The sequence below is a fragment of the Leptodactylus fuscus genome, chromosome 7, assembly GCF_031893055.1.
Source record: "Leptodactylus fuscus isolate aLepFus1 chromosome 7, aLepFus1.hap2, whole genome shotgun sequence".
NCBI classification, from domain to species: Eukaryota; Metazoa; Chordata; class Amphibia; order Anura; family Leptodactylidae; genus Leptodactylus; species Leptodactylus fuscus.
The window spans coordinates 111078328-111092850 of record NC_134271.1 but is presented as its reverse complement, the minus strand read 5'-3'; the positions used below and the strand labels follow the sequence as shown (position 1 = coordinate 111092850).

Sequence of the window (14523 nt, the reverse complement as noted above, 5' to 3'; positions counted from 1 at the left end):
TTTTTTTGAAAAGTCGTCATATTCCGACAGCCGTAACTTTTTTATACGTCCGTGTCCGGGGATGTATAGGGCGTCTTTTTTTGCGGGACCGGGTGTACTTTTTAGTTCTACCATTTTTGGGAAATGTTATTGCTTTGATCACTTTTTATTCAAATTTTTATCAGAATCAAAACAGTGAAAAAACGGCGGTTTGGCACTTTTAACAATTTTGCCAGCTACGGCGTTTACCGAACAGGAAAAATATTTGTATAGCTTTGTACAGCGGGCGATTTCGGACGCGGGGATACCTAACGTATGTGTTTCACAGTTTTTAACTACTTTTATATGTGTTCTAGGGAAAGGGGGGTGATTTGAATTTTTAATCCTTTTTATTTGTTTTTATTTTTTTTTACTTTTTTTAAAACTTTTTTTTTGCATTTATTAGACTTCATAGGGGTATTGACATGGGTGGGCGGTGTCGCGGATTGTCAGAGCGGTGGGGGTCGGCAAACATGGCTGCTCCGGAGCGTTAAAGAGAGCCTCCTGGAGTATCGTTAAGGGGAGGGGCAAAGTGGTAAAGTCTATGTATATGTGATTGTGTGGGGTTAGGGGCTAGGCCGTGGGGGGTAATATGAATTTTGTGGCTTGCTATGGTCCAAAGTGTGTGAGATTGCGGAGATGGTGGTGTGAGTTTGGGTTTTGTGGGGGTCCTGGCACAAACGTATGTGCGCTATTGTGATGAAAAGTAGCCTACTGTGCAATCGGGTGTATTAACTATGTTTGTGGAAACTTTCAGCCAAATCGGTCAAGCGGGTTTTGCGTGATTGAGGAACAAACATCCAAACACACAAACCCACAAACATCCAAACTCACAAACTTTCACATTTATAATATTAATAGGATAATGTATTTTTTATTTATTTTATTTTTTAAAGGGATTTATCTTGTGGTTCCAGTAAAGGTTATGCAGCACAGCTATCCATCATGCACTAATGGAGCTCAGCCTTTCCATGATATATGGGGACAAGGTCTCTGGCATCAAATTAAGGAAACCTATTCCACCATTCCAAGGCAGTAGACTTGGGTTCAATTCACATCTGCATTCGGTATTCTGTTCGGGGAGTCCACTTGGGGACTCCCCAAATGGAATATCAAATGCATTAAAAAGTGGTGAGCAATGAAAACACACGGACCCCATAGACTGTAATACAGTACTTTTTTCTCCACATGACTCGTGCGGATACCGTGCAGATAACAGACGGAATACTAATCGCAAATGTGAACCGGGCTTAAGAACACATTAGACACACTGCTCAAATTGATACAGTAACAAATGAAAGTCTACAACCTCCAATAACACTACTATCACCTCACTGCCATCTGTACAGTCTCCCCCTCTCCTTCTGTCTCTACCCCCCTTCCCTCATAGATTGTAAGCCCTCGCGGGCAGGGCCCTCTACCTCACTGTCTTTCTGCTTTGTTAGATGGTCATGCTAGGATAAGTCTATCACTACATGGACCTACAGCAGTCGATTGATCAGTGGTGGTTATACAGAAGTGTTCAGTTTTCCTTCAGTGCCACCACTGGAAACATTTATTTTACTTTGCTTACTTATACAGCGCCAATATATTCTGCAGCGCTGTCAATCACTCTCCCATGTAGGGCTCACAATCTACATTCCCTATCAGTATGTCTTTGGAGTGTGGGAGGAAACCCACGCAAACAAATATCAGTGAGAAATTCTATGTAAACTCAGTAGGTGATTAGGTTTCTATTCACAATAGAGTTAAATTATTTTACACATAATGGATAAAAGATGTGAATGCAAAAATATTGGAAAAAATAATGCGGAAACAGGTTAGATCTAAGATTAAACTGTAAATGGACCCTTAGGAACAAAGCAGTCGGGCTATAATAATACAATTTACAATGGTTAACGGAAAAGCAAGATTGATCTGTTTAATAAAAATAAACTATCCACATTTGGAAGCCATAAAAAGAGGAAAAAAATCTATGTGAGTGTAGTATACAGGAGACATGTGCTCTGTATGCAATTCACGGCAGTTAGCAGCCAAGTCAATACTACTGCTCCAAACATCCCCTACAGATCTGAATCCTGTTTGCTGACCGGGCAGTACTGTCAGCAGTAAATAACGCTGATTAACATTTACTGAGCAAAGAGCCAAAAAAATACATGGCCGTCCTAGAAAATCAACTTAACTCTTTCACGCTTAGTCAGCAAGCATATGGCTGGAGAAATTTTAGAGCACAAAATGTGCAGAAACCCAGTGATTCAGGATTTCTGGATTATGATTTGTGGGGTGTCAAATATCCTACGCCAACACATGCATCTCATGGGGGTTCAAGGGTCACTTACGTTGAGCGAGTGCAATTCTGTAAAGGCATTAAGTATACTTGGCGGTTATCACCGGTGAATAATGTGAGGATTTGCAGAGCACTGAATGCCATTATGTCCTCCTTGCTCTTATGCAATAATCTGACTTGCTCACGTTGAAGGATAATTGAGCCAATAAACAGCACGTGGCACTTACTTTAATGAGAGTCCCGTCTTCACTCTGTGATCCCTTGTACAGCTTTTTCTGTTTCCCACTGCTGATGTTAAATATCCTAAACCAGCAAAAATTGACAAATGCAGATTAAAGTAATAGTAAGATGAAAGGCACAAAGACAGTATTCAGATGTAGCAGAGCTGAGGTTGGCAAGCATAGAAAAGCTATGTGCTAACCACTGTCCGTGAATGAACGGAAGGGGGCGCCACATGGTCGACAAGGATGTCTCTCCCGTGCCGGCTGTGCTTCTATGGCCCCTTTCATTCAATAAATAGGAGCCGCGGAAGCAAGGCCGCAAAAATCGGACAGGAATAGGACTATATATTTTAATATATCTATATATTATTCCTGGGAAGAGATGATAGTCAGCAAGGCAGACATTGCTGAGAGTCATTGGCTTGAAACGGTCCATATATATGGTACCATAAATAAACCCTGGCAGGTAAGGGCAGCTATTAAGTCACCAATCTACAGATATTTTGCGCAGACCATCCCCTATATTGTAGTAAGTTTCTTTATTAAGAAAAGTGAAGTTTATTTTTCTCCCTAGGTTTCAACAACGTCCTGGATGAAATGAATCTGTTTAGATTTGCAGATGCGTTCCCACAGGCTATTGCTGGTCTTCACTGTGTTTTTCCATGGACCGCTCATTCAGCAGAATCTCTAGGGGTTTTATATGGCTTATGGATGAAAATCCCGCTTATATGTATTTTTTAAGCCAATTGTTTTTTAATGAATAACATTTTTTTTTAAAAAAATTAATTATTAGATGTTAAACCTGTAGCAAAAAATCTCCCATACGCTTTAATATTATACTTTCCATGCCAGAATGGTGTTGTTGAGAATTAAAGTGGATTTCCTATAAGCAGCGATTATCATCTGCCTATAGGATAGGGAATAAGTGTCTGATCGTTGGGGGTTGCAACCGCTTGGATCCTCGCCATCATGAAAATGGTGGTCCTCAAGTCTCCTATGTAAATGAATTGATAGAGAACACACAGGACCATCGCTCAATAGAGATAATAGAGCACAGCACTCCATAATACTGACCAGAGTAGTGGACCCACTCATTATCATTCTATACACAAAGGGAGTTTGGAGTCCCCCCCCCCCCCATTCTTATGGTTAGGGGTCCCAGCAGTCAGACCTAGCAGTCATTGTGTGTCAGTGATGGGAGCCCTACTGGAAGGGATACATGGCATGTGACTGCTGCGGTCATTGACTGAGCTTCTGGGAGTTCATGAGAATACTACAGATATAGTAGGACCCAAAAGCCTCCCCTTTCCTTCAAGGGGTTACCTATCTTGAAGATAACGAAATCTGAACTAAGGACTACAGATGTGAGGCCAGCTTTTACCTTACCTAATTTACTTTGCAACAGTGGAAGGAAAGTCATGGCTGAGGAAAGTCATGGCTGAGTACGCAAAAGAAAGAAATAAAACCATACTCTGTAAAGACTATTGGTACCTGATATTTCGGTCCTGACATCCAATGGCTGCATACTTCAAGCTGGGATCCACATCCATGTCATACAAAGTAGTTTTACGTACTATATGGTGCGTGCGGGTAAAATGGACAGCCCCTTCCCCAGTCTGAAAGGAAAAACACCACAATATGCAGGGTAAGTTTTATAAAATGGTAGGCTAGTGCCTGTCTATGCTGCATTTCTCCATTCTAAACAAGTAACTTAGTAACTACAAGCTATACGTATCAGTAGGTCTTGGTTACAATTATTTACATTTTTAGCAGATAAACAGATTATGCTACTGCTATGAATGACACTTGCGTGTAAAGTATGTACTTGTGTACGGATATGTATTAGTATGTGAAGACAGCAACTGCATCACAGCCACTGTAAGAGCTATTTTCTACTTTCTTTTGCTAACATTTTAGGCAGTCACGTGAGAACAAGTCCATTTAAATGTAGGAAAGAGAACATTTAATATGACCATAGGCAAAATGTGAGTCATGTAGGTTACAGTAGAGACATCATTCATGACAGCTTTGAAGACAGGCTGAGTCACAGAACAAACGTAACACAGTCATGAGACTCACTGCCGCGCCAGCTGGTCAGTACAATAGCAGAATGTGGTTTATGGGGCTTTAAAAGACTTTGGACACATGTGAATCAGCTACTGTTTGCACTATATATGTTATATATATTTGCATACCTGTTCAGCAGTGCGGAAGTAAATGCTTTTATCTGCTCCACAGCTGATCATTCGCATCTTCCCATCATTTGCTGAAAAATGAACAGACATGTTATCAGCACTTCAGCTGTCATCCTGGCTTATATGACCCGTTTTATTAACAATGACTATAGATCAGATTCTGCGATACTGGGTATAATGAACCAAAAATGTATTCTTAGTCCCAATGCGTACCCTGAAATAGGAGATAACCAACTTTATGATCTGAAAAGCATTTGTCAGTTTTCAGACAATTTAGAAATCTATTTGAGCTAACATTGAAAGGGTTTATCCACCTTTGTAACAATGATGGTAAACAGTATTGGATCTATGGGAGTCTCATCAGCTAATCCAGTATGGTACGGTTCATGGGAAGCGCTCTGCTCACTTGGCCTACAAAGTCTAGTAGCGAATTTAGGTAGTGCAGTGCTGCCCTACTGAAGTCTATGGGGCAGCACTGCAATACTAAAAGCCACCACTAGACTTTGTAAGGCAAGTGAGCAGTGCGATTTCCAGCATATAAACATTTCCAGGAGCCGCATTATACTTGAACAGCTGATGAGACCCCCACAGATATAATGTTGATGGTCAATCATTACAGACAGCCATGCTGTCCTGAACAGCTGACCTGTAGGGGTCCTGGCTTTTGGACCCTCGCAGATCTCATATTGATAGTATATCCTAAGGATGTTACAAATGTGGATAACTCCTTTAATAGTATTATGTGTAAAACTATTTTTTTTACATAATGTATATAAATAAAGCACAACAAAACCGCCTTTAAGGGCTCGTTCACATCTGCGTTCTCCTCTCCGTACTGCAGGTTTCCGTTTCCTGCCTAAAACAGAGCAGGAGACGGAAACCTGCAGGAGTCTCTCTCACCCATTCATTTGGATGGGTGAGAAAGTTGTCTGGCCGTGAGCGGCGGTGAGCGTTTTATGCTCTCCGCCGCGAAACCGGGTTTTATAATCCGGACACAGAATCGGACATGCAGTACTCTGTGTCCTGATTTTAAAAAACGGTTTCGCGGCGGAGAGCATAAAACGCTCACCAGCGCTCACGGCTGGACCCGGTCTGTGGTTTCCGTCTTCTGGCATGCAGAAGACGGAAAGCACAGAACGGAGACCCTGAAAGCAGGTGTGAACCTAGAGTAAGATATGGATAAGGAAAACAAGGATGGCACTACCTCTTCCTCACATACGATCACCAATCATTTAATCTTCCATAGAACATTGTGTCCCATCATAGGAAAATCACAAGCAATCCTGCATAGGTTGCATGGGGTGCTCAACTCTAATAAGTGTTGTTTAGAAAAATGCAAATCAACCAAATAAAAAAATCTAGAGGGCACTCACCACATAGCCGGATGCTTTTAGTTAAAAAATTCATGTTTAGGCTTAAGAAAGCGCTACAATAGCGTGAAACGGCTGTTGCCTCTATGCCTATGTGTACTTCACTCCCTCCCAGGAGCTGCTTTTAAACATGTCGCAATAAAGGACTGAATTTTTTAACTAGAAGCATCCGGCTATGTGGTGAGTGCCCTCTAGTTTTTTTCTTTGGTTGATCGCCTTTAAGAAGTGACCCAAAATACTACAAAATACAACATAAATACCTAACAATAGACTCTTCCAAACAAAATTGTCGGCTCACCTGCAAATTTTACAGCAGTGATAGAGGACGAGTGGTCGTCCAAGGTTTGTTGAAGGCTGTAGTCTTTTGAAGCATCTAAGACATGAATGAGTCTGTCGCGACTAGCAGAGGCCAACAGGTTCATTCCTAATAGGAAGTAAATGACATGAAACAAAAAGTTAATATAATTTACAGTAAGATACATAAATAGATATAAATAAATGCACACAATACAGCATATCTATTGAGATATACAAAAGATGGAAGATAATAAGATAAATACCGGTTTCAGGCTTAGAATATTCCAAGCACAGGATTTCTGAATCATGGGCTTCTACTTTCAGGAGCTCCGTCAGAGATTGTAGCTCATGTACCCTGTAATAAAGTATACAGACTCAGATCTGCTAATATAGTAAGAGCTTTTATCTGCCAAATATTCCCTGTGATCCATACCTGAGTGTGCCAGTTCTGTCTCCTGAGGCCAAGTGTTGTCCATTAGGACTGACACACACTGAGCGAATCCCAGCCTTGGTGTCTAATGTCTGAACATCTACTTTATCCGCCAGTCCAGTGGAGTTACAGTCTGTGTCGAGCAAAGCTTGTGTGTTACCATCAACCAGGATAATTTTCATCAAGTCCTGTTAAAGTGAAGGCGCATAGGATGTTAGAGGATTTAATAACTGAACATGAAATACATTGTTAATACACATTGATGGCGCACGCACATTGCTGAGGATATTCCGATGTAATGCAGTGCCATGGATGTTTGATGTCTCCATGTTCCATAGTCGAATGGTGTTGTCAGAAGAGCAGGTTATAAAAGAGTTTGGTGGTAGGCAGGCCTGGTTGCTGTCTTTCATTTCTGGGTAAACCTGAACAGGGAACAGAAAGAACATCAGTAGTGTATATACTGTATATCGCCTTCTATATTAGGGAAATGCTTAAGTAACAATTCTTTAATGTAGTCCCTGATATCAGAGTCATTCGCAACATTCTGACCTACAATGACATCCATAAACTGTCCCCTCCATACATCTCTGACCCAATCTCCTCCTACCTATTGCACCACTGCCACAAAACATATAAGACTGTCCCCCACAATCGCAAGCTTCAAGAGAACCCTGAAGACTAACTTATTCAGGAAGTCCTACAACTTTCAATAACCCTGCAGCCATCACAGCACCATCTGAACGGCTTCTACCCCTAACCTACTTGTAAGCCTTTGTGGGCAAGGTTCTCTATCCCACTGTACTAGCTGATCACTATGTTAGTATTGCACCCGTTTTGTCTATTTTATGATTCTTATGTAAACCCTTAGTCTGGGTTCACCATCTGCATTGGAGTCTGTTGCAGTGACCGCTGAAAATCACCGGAGGAATAAGTCCAACTTTTTTGTCTTGCAGTTTCAGTTTAAAACCCAATGGATCTCATTGTAATCAATGGGGTCCGTCTGGCACCATTGGTGTCCACTGCTTTAGTGGTCCGCATGTCCATTGTTTATATCCTCCAATAGATCGCAATAACAGAGACATTGGCACAAAAGCTTCCTTAATGTTTTTAATTAAAATTAAATTAAATTAAATAATTCCCATAGCGCTGAAGGGAACCCTGGGAAATCAATGCCATGTAGTGCCACAATTAGCCTGTAAAGGGGCACCTATGTTCTTCTAATCACAAGGCTATATTACAGGATTGCACCTTTGATAATACTATATTAGAAAATGCATGGCTGGAGCCTAATCCCCCCCGTTCGAGTCCCCAAATATCAGCCAGAGAAGAAAGCACCTACAAGGACTGGCTGAACTAGTAAAACTACTGGAAGGTCAGATCAACAATCTCAATGGAACCATACAAGTATTCAGGACTGTAGTAAGGGGATATATGATCAGCTAGAAAGGTGGTCTAACCTACCCTCATCACCTATAAAGGAAACCAATCCTTTAAAATGTAATTTTAGCTAGGTATAAAAAAAAAATATCCTGAATTTATCCTAGAGAAGAGATCACAGTAAATCTACAATTATCTGCTTTACATTAAAAGTAGGTCACTCCTAACACTTGAATACTCTGAATGCAGACAAAACATGCTCGTGTGATCGTAATGGTGAACAGTTAGATGACATGTGCCTTTTGGTTGGGCATACCTCAGTGCTCCATACACAGGAAGAATGATAGAGAGCAGAGTAGACTTTCCCCACTTTCTTCAGATCTTTAATGTCCCATACATAAAGACTGTGGTCATTGTAGACACAAGATAGCCATTGGTTGGCGGAGTCAAAAGTCATGCCGACTGTGTCTGGGAACTTGGCATCTGCAGCATTGGAGAAGAGGCGGCTGGTGGGAGGAGAGGTTATATGAATAAGCTGGTATATGAGTAGAAGGCATGGTGTGAGCAGTAAAACAACAAATATATCTCAATGGATTTCTTTCTGTAACAAAACATATACAAATCACTGACACGGGCATACTTAGAATATTGTGCGCAATTTTGGGCCCCAATATACAAGAAAGATATAAGTGAACTAGAAAAAGTGCAAAGACGGGCAACCAAAATGATTAGGGGTATGGGTGGACTGGAGTACAACGATAGATTAACAAACTTGGGGTTATTCAGTTTAGAAAAAAAGACGTCTACGGGGAAATCTAATAACAATGTACAAATACATGAAGGGACAATACAAAGAACTTTCTAAGGATATTTTTTCTCCTAGGCCAGTGACAAGGGGACATCCACTACGTCTGGAGGAGAGAAAGTTTCATGAGCAACATAGAAGGGGATTCTTTACAGTAAGAACAGCGAGGCTCTGGGACGGTCTGCCCCAGGAAGTGGTGATGGTGGATTCATTGAACAAGGTCAGAGAGGGCCTGGATGCCTTTCTTGAAGAGAAAAATATAACAGGTTATGGACTCTAGATTTTAAGGACACATTGATCCAGGGTTTTATACTGACCGCCAGATTGGAGTCGGGAAGGAATTTTTTTTCCCCCTGAAATGGGGCAATTGGTATAAGCCTCATGGGTTTTTTTTTGTAGGGTAATAGGCTGGACTTGATGGACTGATGTCTTCATCCAAACTCATCTACTATGTAACTAGGTAACATCAGAACGTGCCCATGGCAGATCACAGAAGTCGCATGCAAGTAATGTGTAGGGCCACCTTTATATTTAGATGATAAACTGCAATGTATGTATATATGTAGGTAGGTATGTATGTATGTATGTATGTAGGTATGTAGATATGTATGCAGGTCTACCTTCAGCACATTAAACCCAAATAATCTCTACTGGTGCTAGCCATGTGAGAAAAATCATTGGGAGCCAGTAGGGGTGGACTATGTATGGTACTGTCCTCTAAAATACACTATACAATTAGCCATTAGCCATTTGTCATTTTTTTTTTTTTTAATTGTTTATTTATGAAAATTTGTAACAATAAAGAAACACAACATGTCTACCAAGCCAGAGGAGATCACAAAGAACAGTACAATAGAAAATGATGAAATTACAAATGATAAACTAGGTAGAAACAAAAAGAAAAGGGGAGACAGGGAAGACAAACACAAACCAGACAAGACAAGGCTGGGGAAAGGGAGGGAGAAAAAAACAGAAGTTCCAGAAGGCGGTGGAATTACAGAGGCTGGGTGGCCCAGAACGAGTCCCACAGGTCCCAAACGGCGTGAAACCGCTCCTCCTCATCGTTAAGCACGGCTGTTAGGTATTCCAAGGAGCGCGCATTCCTGATCCTGCAGTATAACTCCTCCAGGGATGGGGGTGCTGACTGACGCCAATATTTAGCAATCAAACACCGGGCAGAAGTGAGAAGAAACAGAAAAAGTCGCAGGGCCGGCTTGCGCAGTTTCAGTGGAGGGAGATTAAGGAGATAGGTTTTAGGGGATAGAGGGAGGCAAGTGCCGAGAACCCGGCACAAAAGGTCCTGAACCTGAGTCCAGTAAGGGAGCAGGGAGGGACAAGACCAAAACAGATGAAAGATGTGTGCAGGGCGTGCACCACATCTCCAACAGCAATCCGGAATAGAGCTATCAAAGGAATGGAGGAGAGCCGGCGTGTGGTACCAATGCATCAACATTTTAAAGAAGTTTTCTTTATGAGTCACACAATTCGAGGTCCTGAAACCCCTGCTCCAGATAAGGGACCATTCTTCTGTCGAGATAGGTTGACCCAGATAGACCTCCCATCGTGTCATATACGAGTGTGCAGGCAGGATATCAGGTGAGGGGTCAGATAAAAAGCGATATATATCGGAAACCAGTCCTCTAGTTCCAGTGCTAGCTTTACAAATTCTCTCAAACAGCCATTTGTCATTTTGCCAGGTTTAAGGCCCGGATTTATCGGCACAGTTGGCCAATGTTAGCGTTTCTTCTATCACATATAACACAGTGACTGTAGACCAAGGCAGATGTGAAAGTTTTGGTGGACTTGAAAAGTTTCTCTGTTCGATTTGCAGACATGTGAAAAAGGGGACGGGAAGAGACATCGCTCTGCAAATAATAGTTTTTACTATCTGTGCAAGTTGGTTAGAGACAAAGCTGTAAAACCAAGAGGTCAACTAAAGAAACTGAACATTTTAAGTCCGGAGAAGGAAACACTGGATCTTTTCAAAGCCAAACCACGCAGCTGTGGGCTGGGGGGTCAGGAGAGAAGAAACCCACATGCAGAGACGTGGATCAAAGGGATGACTGTTCTTCCTGAGAAATCCACTGCAGAAAATACCAGGCTGAATTCCATTCGCTCAATTTGGGGTTTGCGACGCACCAGATGCACTCGGATCCTATGCAAATGTATAATGGATATGGAGCGGAGGACTGGAGATTAACATGGCTTCTCCTGGGGCCGCACACAGCACTGTTGTTTGCTCAGCTGACAAGAAATGCTACATGAATTTACAATACAACGGCTCATACTACAGTACATCCAGAGGATTAATCATTTCCCTTGTTTCCCAATGACACTGCAAGTTTTTTTTGTTTTCAAGATGCAAACATTGATGGCTTATACTTAGAATAGGCCATAAACGTTTGATCTGATAGGTCCATAAATGTAGAGCCCATACAGCCCAGTCCCATTCAATTGAATGAGACAGAGTGATAATATGTGGCTACGTCAATATGGCTTCTTTATTTTATTCATTGATGGCCTATAAATTACACATTAACGGCCTATGCCAATAATAGGTTCGAAATGATTAAGTTCTGAAAAAAACAATCCAAAATAAAAGCCAAGTTAAAATAACATAGTGAGAGGACAATGTAACATCAATGTAGGCCTACTTGGAGAGGAGCAATGGACCAGTGTACCAGGCCTCACTACCAAGGTTTCCCTTTGCTACACAGTGCATACAAAACAGAGGCTGCTAGACACGAATGGGGCTACATTACACCCCAAGGTGCAGAGAAGATCACACATCTCAAGTTCTCCAAAAGAAAAAGGTTTTCAGCACCAAACAAATGTCCATTTAAAAATCCATCCATGGGTTAATAAAGTAGAAAAACACACCTATGTGTTTCAAGACAAATGTCCCCTTAGTCGTGTCATATCTCCAACACAGTGATGCAAAGTATCTAAAAGCAAACTCCACACCCCCCACCCGGATGACATGATGCATAGATTAATTAGAAACATCACCATAATTAACTCCCCTTTCAATTTATGATTTCAAACATGTAATAACAGCAAACATAACCAGATCCATAGGAGTGACATTAAACCATCTGCAATTTCAACCACATAAATATGGCGGCATCAAGTTACTTATGTGGTTGAAATCGCAAATGGTTTAATGTCACTCATGTGGATTTGGTTATGTTTGCTGTTATTACATCTTTGAAATCATAAATTGAAAAAGGAGTTACAGTGATGTTTCTAATTAATCTATGCATGATGTGACCCAGGGGGTTTGGCGTTGTGGAGGATGTCAGCTTGTGTAACCTCCATTTTGTATTTCAGACATGTGCCCACTACTACCATTTTGTTGAGACCATGCGGTCACACATGTGCTGTGGACTCCATTTTGTTTAGAGAAGCTCACAACTCTCCTCAGCTCTCAGGGGGATATGACCTCTCTCCAGTTTTGCATCCAATAGACATGCGCCAGGACTACTGTTACAACTTCTCCACCAATCATGTTATGCTAATTATCCTAGCACAACCTTTTCCTGTGTATACACTGTGTTATATGCTGCTTCATTGTCATCATTAAAGTAGTACAACCATTTACACCACAGCTGAGTGTATTGTGTGCGTATTCCTAGCATATGCTGCCATGTCTTTAACAAATTGGACTTCAATACGGCGATACTTGAAAGGTCCTCTTTAAGCTAACTGAAGTGTTTTGCCCAATTCGTCACTTTCCCTATCTTGCTCCATTTGCCAGATACAACTAAATCTCTGTCCTCGCTGTTTACAACTGTTGTGAGGGTACAGACCTGTGCATTGGTCAAAATGATCACTCGGTCCCTGCTCCCGCACACACAAATTTTCTTTTTGGTTTCTCTTTGCATATGGCTTTCAGTGTTGAGCCCTGATATAAGGGCTAGAAAAGGGTTTTGTTATCGGAGTATGTAAATCCAGTTATAATTGTGTCCTTTACAACAAGCAGAAGTTCTGTGCTGGATTGAGCTGAAACCCAGGAACTGAATGGGAAAGAAGATAACAGGGCAGCTGAAAACCTGAGGTGAGAAGAGTTTACATGGATGGCATAGCCTTAGATTAGGTCACCAATATCCGTTCAGATACACAGGAGCTCCAAAGAAGTGCGAGAGCCTCGAAATTCATTCTCCGTTGAACCATGTATTCACATCAAGGCTTATATTATTTTAACATCTGTTTAGCAAATCATTTAATGGATGCAAATGGAGTATACTACATTTTTGTGTACTTTGGAAAAAGTCAACATTTTTGCATTAATCTCTACATAAAAATGGACAACAATTCATTTGCCTCCATTCAACAGATTTGCTAAACGGATGTCAAAAACTTGATGTGCACACACCCTAAGACTGGTGTAGGACTGGGGAGCAGTATAAGTGCTTCCTTTATATGTACCGTTCCTTTGGAATACACTCTTGATTTTGGCCAAAAAAACAGCAGCAAAATCAGGGAGGCAACAAAACTTCAGTGTGTGTCTTCACCTTAGAAACCAATTTCATTAAGAAAGGCTTTGTAATGTGACCTTACCTAGCCTCGGTGACTGTGGCAATGTCTACTCCAAGGCGATGTGGCTTTGGCATGGTGCTAAGAAAGTGCAAATTGTTTGGGTTGAAGATGCGTACAGTCCCATCGGCACAGCCACAGAAGATATAGTCCTGGTTGACAATGATGCAGCTCGCCATGGTGGTCTGTAATAAAAGACAACATGGAGTAATATCAACAGAGCAGACATGACTAGGACACACCATGCATGAATACATTCATTTGCCACTTATGCAGAATAGTAGGAAACTGAATTTATGGCCTTTTTAACATAGAATTAATGTTTGTGAGGATTAGCTTATTAATATATCTTTCACACAGTTGCAGTTTCACTGACCACAACCAAATTTTCATTTCCATACATGTCTAATGTGGGAATACCCTTTAAAAGGGGTTGTTTGAGGCATAATAGATGTTGATTATCTATCTACAGGATAGGTTATCAGTATTAAATTGGTGGGGATTCCACACCTGGCTCCCACCGATCAGCTTATTTGGCTGTTAAAAACTGTATATAAGGTATATTGTGGAAGTAGCTCTACTTCTATTGAAGGGAATAGGAATACAACTGCAGTTCCACCCTTGGCCCCACCCGTACAACGTACCTCTACATACACTGTAGGGGTGACACTATGGAAGAGCAGTTCCACTCCCATTCACTTCTATAGAAGCAGAGCTGCTGACGCCATATACCTTGTATACCACTTCCACCAACTAAATTAGCTAATAGGTGCAGGGTCTTGGTGTAGGACCCCTAGCAATCTGATACAGATGACCAATGCTATAGACAGGCCATCAGTATACACTATGCATGGGATACTCCAGTACCAAATGTTTACTGTAATGTTTAAAGTCGAAAATTCATCCTAATTTAAGCTTACAGTTATAATATATAATTAAATACATCTAAAGGTGATGAACAGGATTAGAACAGCTGTATAATGAAGA

General features: G+C 41.3%; 1 protein-coding gene across 6 annotated transcripts in view; it reads right to left on the bottom strand.

Annotated features, from left to right (window-relative positions):
• MAPKBP1 (mitogen-activated protein kinase binding protein 1) overlaps positions 1-14523 on the bottom strand; it is a 113170-nt gene that overhangs the window by 23405 nt on the left and 75242 nt on the right. For all 6 annotated transcript variants that reach the window (XM_075282809.1, XM_075282812.1, XM_075282811.1 and 3 more), the window contains exons 9-17: positions 13561-13721; positions 8512-8701; positions 7094-7240; positions 6822-7006; positions 6652-6743; positions 6390-6515; positions 4722-4792; positions 4018-4142; positions 2533-2608 (exon numbers count right to left, since the gene is read on the bottom strand). In XM_075282809.1, coding sequence (XP_075138910.1) covers positions 2533-2608; positions 4018-4142; positions 4722-4792; positions 6390-6515; positions 6652-6743; positions 6822-7006; positions 7094-7240; positions 8512-8701; positions 13561-13721 — 1173 coding nt within the window. The remainder of the gene's footprint in view (positions 1-2532; positions 2609-4017; positions 4143-4721; positions 4793-6389; positions 6516-6651; positions 6744-6821; positions 7007-7093; positions 7241-8511; positions 8702-13560; positions 13722-14523) is intronic.